The sequence below is a fragment of the Cajanus cajan genome, chromosome 1 (genome assembly GCF_000230855.2).
Source record: "Cajanus cajan strain Asha chromosome 1, NIPB_CcT2T_4, whole genome shotgun sequence".
NCBI classification, from domain to species: domain Eukaryota; kingdom Viridiplantae; phylum Streptophyta; class Magnoliopsida; order Fabales; family Fabaceae; genus Cajanus; species Cajanus cajan.
The window spans coordinates 72,985,521-72,999,480 of record NC_138517.1 but is presented as its reverse complement, the minus strand read 5'-3'; the positions used below and the strand labels follow the sequence as shown (position 1 = coordinate 72,999,480).

At 27.4% G+C, this 13,960-nt stretch overlaps 1 protein-coding gene across 3 annotated transcripts; it reads right to left on the bottom strand.

Annotated features, from left to right (window-relative positions):
- Positions 1-4,413: 4,413 nt before the first annotated feature.
- On the bottom strand, positions 4,414-13,874 carry LOC109791936 (uncharacterized). Of its 3 annotated transcripts, XM_083062401.1 has the most exons (8): positions 13,667-13,757; positions 13,188-13,235; positions 10,047-10,402; positions 9,614-9,741; positions 7,423-7,902; positions 6,849-7,004; positions 6,261-6,709; positions 4,414-5,138 (listed from the first exon to the last, which is right to left on the bottom strand). In XM_083062401.1, the coding sequence occupies exons 3-8, from the start codon at positions 10,379-10,381 to the stop codon at positions 4,512-4,514; spliced, it is 2,175 nt and encodes a 724-aa protein (XP_082918527.1). In that variant the 5' UTR covers positions 10,382-10,402; positions 13,188-13,235; positions 13,667-13,757; the 3' UTR covers positions 4,414-4,511. The 3 variants fall into 3 exon arrangements, with proteins under 3 accessions (XP_082918527.1, XP_020206892.1, XP_020206891.1); XM_020351303.3 differs by lacking the exon at positions 10,047-10,402 and having other exon boundaries at positions 13,667-13,874; XM_020351302.3 differs by lacking the exon at positions 6,849-7,004.
- Between the last annotated feature and the right edge of the window lie 86 nt (positions 13,875-13,960).

Here is a 13,960-nt window from a genome sequence, read left to right as displayed (position 1 = left end):
AAGAGGTTATAATTATACCGGTGTAACTTTTACTAAGTATTACGCCGCTCAATAACTTTATATTAAATGTGAATTTTGTAAATACAACCGTTAAATTGAAAGTTCATATCACTTCATAAGTGCATATCAAATTTTGTTAAAATTGAACAACAACTGGAAGGTAATCAAAGTGTTCATATTTTAGTGTATTTTGAAATGAATATATTATATCAATTTTGTTTTATAAAAATGAAGTATCAAATCATCTTGGATTAATATAAAATTTTGTATATATAATCTAAGAGATATGAACTTTCAATCAAACGGTTGGATTTACCAAATTCACATTTGATATAAAGTTATTGAGCGGTGTAATACTTAGTAAAAGTCACATTTAATATATATATATATATATATATATATATATATATATATATATATATATGAGGGGGCTTATAATAACACCGGTATAAATTTTACTAAGTATTACACTGCTCAATAACTTTATATTAAATGTGAATTTTGTAAATCCAACCGTTAAATTGAAAATTCTTTACTCTTATAAAACAAAATTAAATCTGTCGAAAAATTTATATTTTTGATGAGAAAATTTTTGTAGGAAAAGCTATATTATTGATGGAATATTTCAGACAAATTTATATTTTTCGAAAATGTAAGAACTGGTTTTAAATTTGATATGAAAATATTATGATATAATTAGATAAGATTTTAAGTTAGTATTTTATTAATGGTTGATAATTAAAAAATAAAACAAGGATAAATACATTTTTTGAATTTTATATGTTTGATTTAAGATAACTTACAAAATAACTCTTGGTAAAGTTATTCCGCTCAATAACTCATGGTGTGTGTTGAATTTCATTGATCCAATTAAATGTTAATTTAAAAGTTATTAAATTTTACTAATAATTAATATAAAAAATTAATTAGCTTTGGAATAAATTATTTGCTAATTAACAATATAATTGAAACATTAATTATTTTAAATTATTTAACTAAAATCTTATTGACAATTTACTATATGATCTTAACATTTTTATAATTAATACCTGGTTTTAAATTTGATATGAAAATATTATGATATAATTAGATAAGATTTTAAGTTAGTATTTTATTAATGGTTGATAATTAGAAAATAAAACAAGGATAAATACATTTTTTGAACTTTATATGTTTGATTTAAGGTAAATAAATATATTAAATTAATTAATAATTTATTTAAAATGTTAAAATTTAATTTATAAGTATGTAATAAATAAATATTTATAATTTTATAAATTATATTATCATTATAAATTATAAATTATAAATTAAATAATTTAAATTATAATTTTAAATAGAAATAAGTAGATGTTATTTATAAAAGTAAGTACATAAAAATAAAGAATAATTAAATATATTATTATTATTATTATTATTCGTAATATAAAATTATTATATATTATTATTATAGTACAAGTATGAAATTGTATATTTGAGGATGACTTAAATGAATTTATTTGTATAAGTTATACCGACAACATACATATACATTTTGGTAACTTACTCATCATAACTTCACAGTTAAGCGTGTTTGACCTGGAGTAGTACAGGGATGGGTGACCTTCTGGGAAGTTTCCCAGAAATTGCGCAGGTAAGGATAAAACACGCTAAACAGTGAAATGTGAAATAGAACCCTTGAGAGATCAAATATGAGGGTTGTTACATTAATAAATTTATTAAAATTAAAAAAATTATAATTTCTGACGGATTAAATTATTTTCGACGGATTTTTTTTTCTGACGCCACTTTTTCCGACGGATTTAAATCTATCAAAAATTCGTGGGAAAAAAATCCGTCGAAAATTTACTTGTTTCTGTCAGAACTTTATGTCGGAAATCAACATTTTTCTTGTAGTGTAAAGCAAATGAAACCATTACTTTGAAAGGTGGTAGTTCTAATAAAAAGAAAGAAAAGAAAAATAGGCAAAAGCTGAGTCTAATTCAAGATCAGACGAATGTTTTGAAGACTCAATAGATGATAAGATTTCTCTCATGTCCAAAAGAAGTTCAAGAACATATTAAAAAAGTGATCAAACAAAAAGAACACCAAAAGAAGTTTGATGGCCACTTGAAAAGATTTTGAAAGCAACAATTCATATGAAGAAGTAGCTAACATCTGTCTCATAACAAACGTTAAGTCAGATGCAACCAACATAGAGGAAAACTCTGACTCCAGTTCTTATTCATCTTATTTTGATAATGATGAGATGTCTTTTGAGATGCTTCTAGCCGACTCACATGATCTCTCTTTGAGTACAAGAAACTTAAAGAAAAAATATAATATTTTAGAAAAAGAAACTCTTGAACTAAAAAAAAAATGTCAAGCGATGCTAAAGAAATATTGTCTCAAAAACAAAATCACTAGTTTTGTTCCGCCTAACATAGACGTCTTGAAAAACGAAAATATTCAACTCAGGAAGGACTTAATGAAGTTTGTAGACGGGTCTTCTAAATTGAATATGCTTCTAAAAACATAAAAGACTATCATTTGATAAAAGTAGTATTGGCTTTGAGTCTAACTCAAACAAGCCTAAGTCTACCTTCTATGAAAAAGGAGTAAAAACTCTTGGCAAATGAAAGGAATAGACTAAGGCAAGTGGGACTAACATAAAAGGATCCAAGAAAAATTGGGTACCAAAATAAAAAAATTATTCCCATTACAAATCTTCTTAGTAAGAAGAAAGAAGAATTCAAACTAATACCTAGACAATGACTGCTCACGACAAATGAAGAAACACTAAAATAAATTTTAATAAACTATTGTAGAAATCAAATTGATGGTTTAACAATGCTAAACAAATTACCTTATAACAAAAACTTCAATTTAGTTCTTATTATATGACATTTTTGTAATTTGGTTTGGATATGACGAATATCTATATGATACTTAATATGTCATGTCAGCTCTATTAATGTTATTAACAAAAATTTTCATCTATCTAAGGATTAATTTAATGGACAAAAGCTAATTTTATAGATTTTTTTTTTGGTTTTTCATCTTTCGGGGACCAACTTATACCACACATACACTTTCAAATACCAATTTGATGGTTTAAGTTATAATTTATCTATAGTTTAAATATTACAGATGTTTAACAAAAATAAAGATATGTTAAGATAGTATAAGGTGACTTATCTATTATTTAAATATATACAGACAAATCTAACAGTAGTACAGCGTTACATTTGTGCCTATACTTTTGTATATTCTCCACTATTCTCTTTAGTAAGTACTTGAAGATTCTCACCCTTATAATTGTACTCTCTTGTATTTTTCTTGGTGATATTCTCTGTTTGACGAGTAGATGATCCACCACAATATACACTACCAATGCCTTGAGGACTAAATAAGTCCTACATCTAAGTGGCATGACTATGTTCTAAACACGAAGAGAGGCATTATGAGAACCCCATATGTCATAAAAGTTGGGTTATATGGTCAAGTTAAGAAACATGGGTTTCTGTCTTCTTGGCATCCATTTCTAGATACATGCTTTGACATTTTGATGTAGAAGTGTAACTCTTTTTGGGTTATATACGTATATTAGTTTGCTGTTTAACTTTTAAAATTTATGCATAAGTATATTTTTACTCTATTAAATAATAAGTAGATTTACTTTTAGTCTCTTAAATTTAAATTGACTTTCTAATGTTTATAATTTGAAAAAATCTTACTTTTGTTTTTCTATTGAAATGTTGTTAGTAAAAATATTTATATATAAAAAACTCATCTATCAATCTATTATACAAAATTTATCAATTATAATTTTTATAAGTAAAAATATCGTATTAAATTCAACTACTGTTACATAATTAACTTAGTTTGTGTTTGTTAGCAATTATAAGATACTAAAATAATATTTTTTAAAATTATAAAAATTAAATATACTAATTTTAAATTTGAGGGATTAAAACAAATTTTTTCTAATTTAATATATTAAAAATATATTTAAATCTAAAATTTATGACATATTATTTATGTTGGTAGCTTTTTCCTTATTTATGATAATTGATATAATTCCTTCATGTAAGTAACTATATTTCTTCATGTGCTATGTCAGTTTACATTGAGTGGTTTTTTCATTTACACATTGAATTTCAGTTTGTTTTAATGTATCGCATTTCCGTTCAAGAAATAAAAAGAAAAAATGCGCATAAATTTATCAACAAAAAAAAAAAAACTTACGATTTTTCACAAACTATTATAATGATACGAATTTCAAGTTAGTTTGGTTAATCTAACACCATTGAGGTTGTAACATCTATGTTTTGGCTTAGAGCATGCAAGAAAGCTTTTTCTTCTTATTGTTTATGAGTAAAAGTTGTATGGTTACAAGTGCATGGAGAACCAGAAATACACCCTCACAACACATGCACAGAAGATCACATAGACATTCAATATTAGTTTCTAAATCAAAATAATATATTACAACATGACAGATCAAAATATGATCCTTGATTAAAATGTCTCTAATTATCCAATACGTAAATCATACGTTTACTTGGCTTAAAGAGATTCTTACAATAAAAGGTTGACTTAATGATATCTAACCATAACGTACATTGCAAAGCTATATATAAAAGCATTGGTAGACATGCGAGCACTGAAATTGAAACAGGAACCACCCTCAAACCATCGTTGTACGTTATGAAGAAGGCACTGCCAAATGCTGCCATCATGCATGCAATGGAGATGAATAGTGTAATCAATCCAGATATCAGCTTAAATGGCAATATCTTGTGAAAGTCATACTCCGCATAACGTGAGATAAGAATAGACAAGAATATTAATGTTGAAGTAGTAGATGAGATGAATGCAACTGCATCTGATATTGCAAATACCAAGAATGCTGTTTTGTCCAAGTAATTTGGTTGATTTGTTTGATCATTGATACCACCTGGTATGTTGATTGCAGCAGCGAATACTCCTGTAGCAATAACAGTTGAAATAATCATACAAAACTCGGCAGTGCGCTTTATCCAATCCTCTGCATCTTTTCGCAATCCTTTGTGCTCCTTTGTGAATAATGCCTGGGCAGTGAGTTTATCAGAATTTTCCAAATTTATCCACGATGGTGGCGTTATCTTCTTTACCTCCTGTCACATATGCTAAGAGTCAGTATCAATGACTTTTGTGAATAAATCTCAAACCTCAATGCTAACAATTTAGAAGTAAGAAACAAATCCTTGCACTCAAACGTTTAGAAGTACTCTGGGGTTGTCTCTAGTCACGTATCATAAACTCATATGGGACAACAAATAGATAGACTCACTAAATTTTGAATTGAATTATAATGGATGAGTAATAACCAAATACATTTTTAATCAATGCTAAATGTAAAGAGTTTAATCGATAATGCGTAACTTATTTAATAAAATGTCTAATCAATCTATTAACTCTCTCTTCTTTTTTTTTTTTAATGGAAGAATATCCCAATCATTCACAATTAAAGTGTATTATATTTTATATTTTTATAAAATAAAGTTCAACATGTACACTTACATTCAAACATCAGAGTTTGGGATCCTCCTTAATGACATATATCCAACAAATAAACTTTAAACACTTTGCCGGTAGATTATAAAATATGTTAGATGTTTCATTATTCATCCAATAACAAACAATTAATCCATTATTATTTTTATAATTGCACGTTGCTTTGATTTATAGAATGGATGAATTTTTTGGTACAGCTTTTTTTTTTTTTTTTTTTTGGTACAGTATAGAATGGATGAATTGAATGGTTATAAATATATGGATTAAATTGTCACCCCAAACTCATGCTATTGTATCACATAAAGTAATCTTCTTTTAATGTCACGCTTTCTCAATTTTATCTTTTATACTTGTTTTTTGTATTATTGAATTCATTACACTTTATATATATATATATATATATACACGAAACCTCCTTAGTTCCTTTGTTTTGTTTAAGTACAACTTGACATTTTAACTATGGTTATATAATTGTTCACTTTAATCTAAACTTTAGAAAGTTTAGTAATAAAAAGATATAGGAATAAATTGGAAAAAATGTAAAATTAGATAAGTGAGTAAAGTAACCACGTGCAGGGGAATTCATGATCCCAATCTATATTTGGAATGACGATATAGAACAATTTTAAATGCACATATATATGGAAACATGCATATTTAGAGAATATATAGTACCACGTAAAAATGCAAAGTATGCAAAGTCAATGAAGTAAAGGGGTTACCTCAAACCATACTAACTCGTGGCACATTTGTAATGCTGCTCCAGAAATTATTTCAAGTCGACCTGGTGGGGCTAATTTTGCAGCCAAATGCAATAAAGTGTTGTTTCTCGTTTTGGGGTGAAGAAAATTAGGGTCTTTTTCTTCCACGATATATCTTGCTATAATATCCTTATGAGACCCTATTTCTTGTATGAGATTGAAAATGCTAGCTTGTCGATGTGAAATTGCTGTGTGAATTATACTTTGCTTTTTGTTGTCCACTTCCCATATCAAACTAGGGTGATCACTAATAAGCTCAGACAAGAATCCAAAATTACCAACTTCTGCAGCATCAAATAATACTTGAGAAGGTGTACTTATGATTCTAATTGCCGCCTTGAGGTCTCTGCCCCTAAGAATTGTTTTCCAGAGAAAACTAACCAACTGAAAAATCACTTGTTTTTTCATGCCTGCAGTATAAAACATTGGTTACTTGCAATGAAAGACGTGTAAAAAATAGGGGAAAATATACAAGCTCCACAAAAAAGTAAATAAAAGTTTAAGTTATGTGTTTGAGTTTTCCTTATAATTAGTGGACGAGGCATTTACCGGGGTTGATGTTGATGGGATATTGATGTTCTGAACAATGACAAGAAGAATCCAAAGGGTTTGGATTTTGAGCCAAAAGATGCAAAGCTGTTTCCTCATTCAGATCACGTGCAAAAGCTAGCTCTCGATACTCTCTTGCCATTTTTAAGGCCAAGTCTGAAAAAATTGATGGTCTCTACCTCTTTCAAAATCAATTTACAAACTTGCTCAAATAATTTTTATACCAGTGTTATTAACATACTTTTTTACGTACACATTCTTTGCTGTTAGTTAAAATTTATTGAAAGATATAAAATCAAAAAATTAAACATATTAAACAAAAAGTAAATCTAAAAAAAAAATTGTAAAAAGTCAATAGTAAAGATCTTGTAAATTAGTACGAGTAAAAAAAAGCATTAAACAATCTCATCGTAAATGGTTGGTGCAATTCTCTTATATATCTTAAGATGACCGAGAATTTTTTTAATTGCACCTATAATTTACAATGAAGTTGTTCAATCTTATTTATAATGGTAAAGAGTATATTTAAAAGAGGCTTGTAAGAAAATATGACCATCATTTTAGAAATACGTACGATAGTTTCCAGTCTTGATCGAACTGAAGAACAATGATTTCTTGTCTTCATCTTCGAATGTTGCTTTGGTCTCCTCGTAAAGAAAGTGTGCCATGTCGCATTTTCCTTGCATCACAGCAAACTGAAGGGGTGTAAAACCACCTCCACCCCTGATTGTTGGCAAGCGTCGATTTCTTTTCATCAATGATTCAACAATAGGCATGTTCCCAGACGCAGCAGCGAAGCAGAATGCAGTGTTGCCCTTCATATCTTGCAATGCAACGTGTTTATCATCATCAAGTATATTGAGCAACTTCTGCACAAATTCAACTTGGTTTGCACCAGCAGCAACATGCAGCAGTGTATGCCAACCACTTGCTATTGCTGCGTGCTTCAGTCTACTTTCTTGGTCTATGATGGCTTTGGCAGCTGCCCAATTGCCCATTAGGGCATGCTTGTGAAGGGGCACGCAAAGGTTCAGAAATTTGTCCAATGCTTCCCCTGAAACAAATTTAACATTTCTTACACTCACAATAATGTCTTCTTAATTTTTTAGTTATAATAGATCCATGATAGGTTAGACTATTCAATGCTTTTGTAATGTTTTTTCTTTATCTTTTGTTAACAACAGAGTGTCTTATTGGAACTAAAACTTCCATGTGTATAAAACTAATTACTTTCAAGCTAGGTGAAAGTGGATAAACTATTAATTAAGCTTTGAAAAATTAGAATAAAATTGATAATTAAGAATTAATTTATGTTTTTAAGACATGATTTTTATTGGTCAAATATACTTTGATATAAACAAGAATTGAATCTGAGAACATCATATCAACTATCAACTTTCGTATTTTAGGCAAGTCTTACAATTATTATGTCAAGATATTAGATTAACTATTTGACTAATATAAAATAACATGTTTATTTTTTTTATAATAACAATGAGAGAATAACATATAAGTAAAATAGTTTTTAAACTAAAAATGATAATATATATATATATATCAAGTAAATTAATAATGATAAAATAGGAAAGAAAAATATAAATTAAAAACTTATAAGTTATAATTAATATATAAAAATCAAATATAAGTTCTTAAAATAAGTTCTCTTACTAAACAAACTTAATTTAATTAAATTAACTTATAAATTAGTAAAAAAAATTATAAATTTCTTAAATGTATTATTAAACACATTCATAATTTAATGGTATAGGCTAAACTTAAAATGATAACAACTATACACTACTAGAAAAGTGTTATTTTCTTGCGAATTTTCTTATAAAAAAATATTTGCAGAAATTTTTTGCGAATTTTATCGCTGTAATAATTTCATAAATTTTTTTTTATAAATTTATTTGTGAAAAATAATTTACAGATATTGTTTACAAATTTTTTTATGAAAAATAATCTACAAGAAATTTTTGCAAAATTTGCTACTATTTTAATGATCATAGAAATTTTTTTCCATGGTAAAAATTTGTAAAAAAGTATTGTAAGAATTTTATTTTGTTTATCGCAGATTTTCTTACAAAAATAAATTCGCAAGTAATGTTTACTAAATGATAGAAAAACTTTTCTTTGATTTTTTTCGTAAAAAATATTTCTGCAGAATTTTTTACGAAAAAATTCACAGGAAACTTTCCTACAATTTTTTTTGCAGGAAACTTTTCTATGAATTTTTTCACAAGAAATTTCGCACTTATTTTAAAATTCGCAAAAACATATTATCTATAAAAGTATTACCTTTCGCAAAAAAATTCGTAAAAATAATATTTGCTGCGAATTTTAATACAAAATCCGCAGGAAAAATCGTATGTAATAAGAGAAATTCTAGTAATGATAGTATAAAGTAAATAATTTAAAGTGATGATATATTGACAACCGTATAACCTATTATTTTTCTGTCTCTCTTTTTTATCATATCATATATCTACACTTTTCTGTCAACCCTTTTTTCCCTCTCTCAAGCTATCATCTAGTGTCAATTGTCCATAGATTATTTTTCATTAGTTTAACCTGGAGGATATGCTTTACTTGAAACTCGCCCAAGGGAGGGTGAAACGAAAAGTTACTAAATAGTTTGAGATTGTTACGATTTTGACTAATCTTTAAATAACAAGTGACTAAATATTATTAATTGTGTTCTATAAATTGAAAATAAATATAAATTAAATTGAGATTTATCAAATGTCCATGTAATAATTTCTTACTTGTTTCCTGTAAATAGTCAAGGATAGGAGAATTAGATTGATTTTCTACATCTGAATTTGATGGGGTTTGCAAGCCAGAGGATTGTCGTTGTGGAGTAGGAGGCACGTCAACTCTGATTTCCTTATCCCTATCATAGCAAAAATAAGAAAAAAAAATGTAGAATAGACTGAATGATGCAAAAAAAAAAACAAAAAAAAAAACTTGTAAATTATTGTATATTTTACTGTGTGAATATTTATCACTTTTAATTTTTTAATTCATATCTTCTTCGAGAACAATAAACTAGTTTATGTATGTCAATTGCGTAATTATACACGTTTAGAAATCTACAAACAATATGTGCACTAAAGGGTAAAAGGTTCATGGTTAGCATTCAAAATTTAATTATCAATTATTTAAAAATTTTGAATCTAAAAAACATATATACTTAACCTTTCAAGGTCGTCCCACATTTGCTTGGCTGTTGTGGCCGTTGAAAAAGTTTCCAAATCATCTTTATTCATTGCACAATATAAAATATTTCTTGTTTTTGCTTCTAGTTGCATATTCTTTATGTCTTCTTCATCGTATTCATCTTCACTTTTCTCAACTTCTACATTGTTCACTGTCTTTGTTGGAATTGTTGGTCCATTTTTTATCACAAGCCAAAGCTTAATATCAACAGATTTTATGAATATTTTCATACGCTCCTTCCAATCGGGGTAATTTTTACCGCTGAAATACGGTGGCCTCAAAATAGAATGTCCTTCTGTGATGATATTACTCATCAAATTTGCGACTGCTGAACCCTACAATGATAATTTTTATACTATTTATGCTCAAGTTATATAGAATGTTATATGGGTAGGTTGGGTGAAAGACGTGCTCCCCTATCACCCGTATTGTTTGTTACCGGAGCTTAGTTTCATCCCATTCAAAGAAATAGTGAGTATCTACAAAGACCTATGAACATTTAATAGTCCAAAATAAACTATTAAAATAAAATAAAAAATAATGTAAATGAATAAAATTCAGCAATGCACGTCACTTATATATCTAATAATTTAAAATACATAAATAAAAAAATAAAGGAACGTGACAAAAACCCACAAAATTTGATCAAATTTTTTAATCAATCCAAAAAAATAAACATTGTAATTTTTGATTTTTTTTTTCAATTTTATATAATTTCATTCGCTAGCTATCATTATATTATATTATATAAAGTGTATCAACCAATCGTTGGTTGGTGCAGTGGTAGCATGGGGCTGCACTTGGTAGGGAGGTCTACGGATCGATCCCCCACAACGACGATTGGGAGGGGCTTAAATACCGTAATCCTTGGACCCGCCCCGAATCCGGATTAGTCGGTCCATTGTGGTTCGGATACCGGGTGGTTATACCAAAAAAAAATATAAAGTGTATCAAATTATAACTTCTTCTTTTATAATGAGAAATGAAAATTATTAATATAAATCATCAGATGATATTTGAACAATATAGATTAAAAAATATAAAAGTTCATCTAATCACTAACTTACTTTTAATATTGATCACCTCACACATATATATATATATATATAATATTTCCCATTTTTCATAATAATAATTAAAAAAAAACTTAATTTGATATATATAGGAAGTGTATCTTATGAAAATCAGTTTCTTAACAATACAAAAATGTGAATGTAATTTTAGGTCATATACAAGGAAGAAGATTTAAAGTCACACAGTTACTTTTAAGAGTATTGTAACTTTTGAAAAACTCACATGATTTTTATGTTTTAATATTTACAATTCATAATAAGATTCAATGGTCAATATTTATTCTTTTCATTCTCACACAAGAAACTGATACCATAATGCGTATATCATCTATAAGGTCTATATTTTCCTTTAATTATATATATATATATATATATATATATATATATATATATTATCATTTTATTTTAAAGAGAATAAAAAATCATAACTAACATGAATAAATTTTTAAACACTATAAAAAATGTTACATATAGTGACATATAAAAAATGTCACTATAATTATAATATATGTAGGTATATACCTATTTGACATTTAGCTGCATACAATTTTAGTGTTGATTTTGAATAAGATTTAATAACATATTTTGTGTGTCACTATAGTCTATACATACATTTTTTTAACAATATACTAACATATATTATATTTATTGTGTGAGTAAAAGTAGTTTTTAGTGACACATATTGTGTCACTATAGGGTGTGTGTCACTATGTGACAATTTTCTTATAATGAAAAGAGAAAAATAATTTTTTTAGCTACACAAAGTATATATTAGGAGAGTGATACTTAACAAAGAAATAAGTGAGAAAAATAAGAAGGGTGTAAATAGAAAGAAATTACAGTAGAAAAATATTATTTGAATGGATGAAATATGGTGAGAAAAAGAAAATAATATTTTCCTGTATTTATGTGGACAAGTATAGAAAAGAGAATAAAAATAAATATATAAATATTACAAAATTATTGTAATTAAAAAAATTAAATTTAACTGAAGGTGGATTTTAATTATATTATTTTCATGAATTTTTCTTTTATTTTTTGTATAATAAGACGAAGAATCTTATTTTCTAAACATTTTTAAAATAAATAAATATCACTTGTCCCATCTCATTTCATGGCTGGTACGTGTAGGAGGCTTATTTTTTGTTATGTTCATTAAACTGATCGTACGTAAATTAAGGAAGAATAAACAAATTAAGGAATTCGTACGAAGCGAATACATAAGAACAAGGTTTTTTTTAAAAAAAAAAAATTATTTTTGACGTTTCCAACACTTGTACTGTCAATGTGGAAAATTTACTCAAGAAGATGGGAATTTCTCAAAGTAATGAAGCAGCTATTTTCTATCTCTCAAACCTTTAAAGACCAAAGAAAACTTGAATACGTAATTAAGTGGGGCAGGTGTAGGCCAGGGTGAACTTTACTTATTTTTATATATTTTAGTATACAAATATATAATATTTATTAAAAAATAACAGCTTTTAAGGATTCTTTAGAATATAAAAGAGCAGTAAATTGAAAGAAAGAACTAATAAGAAAAGTTTAAACAAGAATAATTGATACATAAGTATGAATGGTTTCTTTGATTTTTTACTATTTGGTTTCTTTTAATAGCATTTTTAACGTTATCAAAGTTAGACCATGATCACTGAATTCTTTACTCAAGTAAATGTGGATATATTTATTTTTTCCCATTTGGAATTCCTATCCTCTAGCTCATGGTCGTTGGTCATAACGCGACACAGAACATGACAAGTACGAGGATTAAACTACTCCTTATATTTATGGATTATTATAAATGGAGTATGAGGAAGCCTAAAACAAATGCAACAAGCATAACCAAACTTTATCTCAAGAAAAAAAAAATATTAAAATTTCTCTTAAAAGAATATATTAATGAGAAGCACGTGCAAAACGAGGTGGTGGGGACATATGCTTATGTTCTCCATCTACCCTCAACTTTTGGCTAGTTATTGTACGGCAATTGTTGCTTCCTAACCTGTGTCTGAAATTTCAATCTAATGAAGAAATTGTTAAAGCTGCGTACCTCAAAATATTACTTTTGTCGGCAGCTTTTCCTCCTACCCTTGAATGCCTGCACAAAAATGATCAATGATATCAAAGACTGGTCTGGGAAAATAAAACTAAAATAAAAAATTCAAAATTGTAGGAAAAAAAACGTATGTAATTCATAGATCTGGTGGGATTCTTGGTCGACTAGTAATATATAAAATAAAATTAAAAAAAAAAAATCCAGAACCCTGGGGTATATTCAAAGGGTCCATAACTGAAGGAAAAAAAGAGCAGAAAATAGAACTGAAACAACTGTAGGTTAAGATCAAACACCACGTACATCTAATTATGTGTATGAAAGAAAAAAAGAAAGAAAAAAACTTGTTAGAAGAGTTCAGTTGTTTTAGCAGATCCCATATTTCGAAGAGTTGTTCTTTAACTTGAGGTTATTCTGATTTAAAAAAAAAAAAAAGGAAAAAGAAAACAGAAGTGGAATGGAGAAATAGAAATTACCCGAAGAAGAAGATGGTGGTAGTGGTGGCGTGGTGTTGAACGAAGGAGTGGGGATTTATAGAAGAAAGTGGCCCCATGATAATAGAAAAAGTGCTCAAGAAACGTCCTTTATGTTCTTTCCTTCCTCTATGGCTTTGAACTATTGTTGCAATGGTGAACGACTTGGGTCGTCAACGAGGTGAAAATGAATCCAAAACAGATAATATTGTTCCAAGTCAGGTTAATATATTAATTGGCCAATTCATCAATAAATGTATAAAGTATATATCATAATATAATATAGAACTTATATAG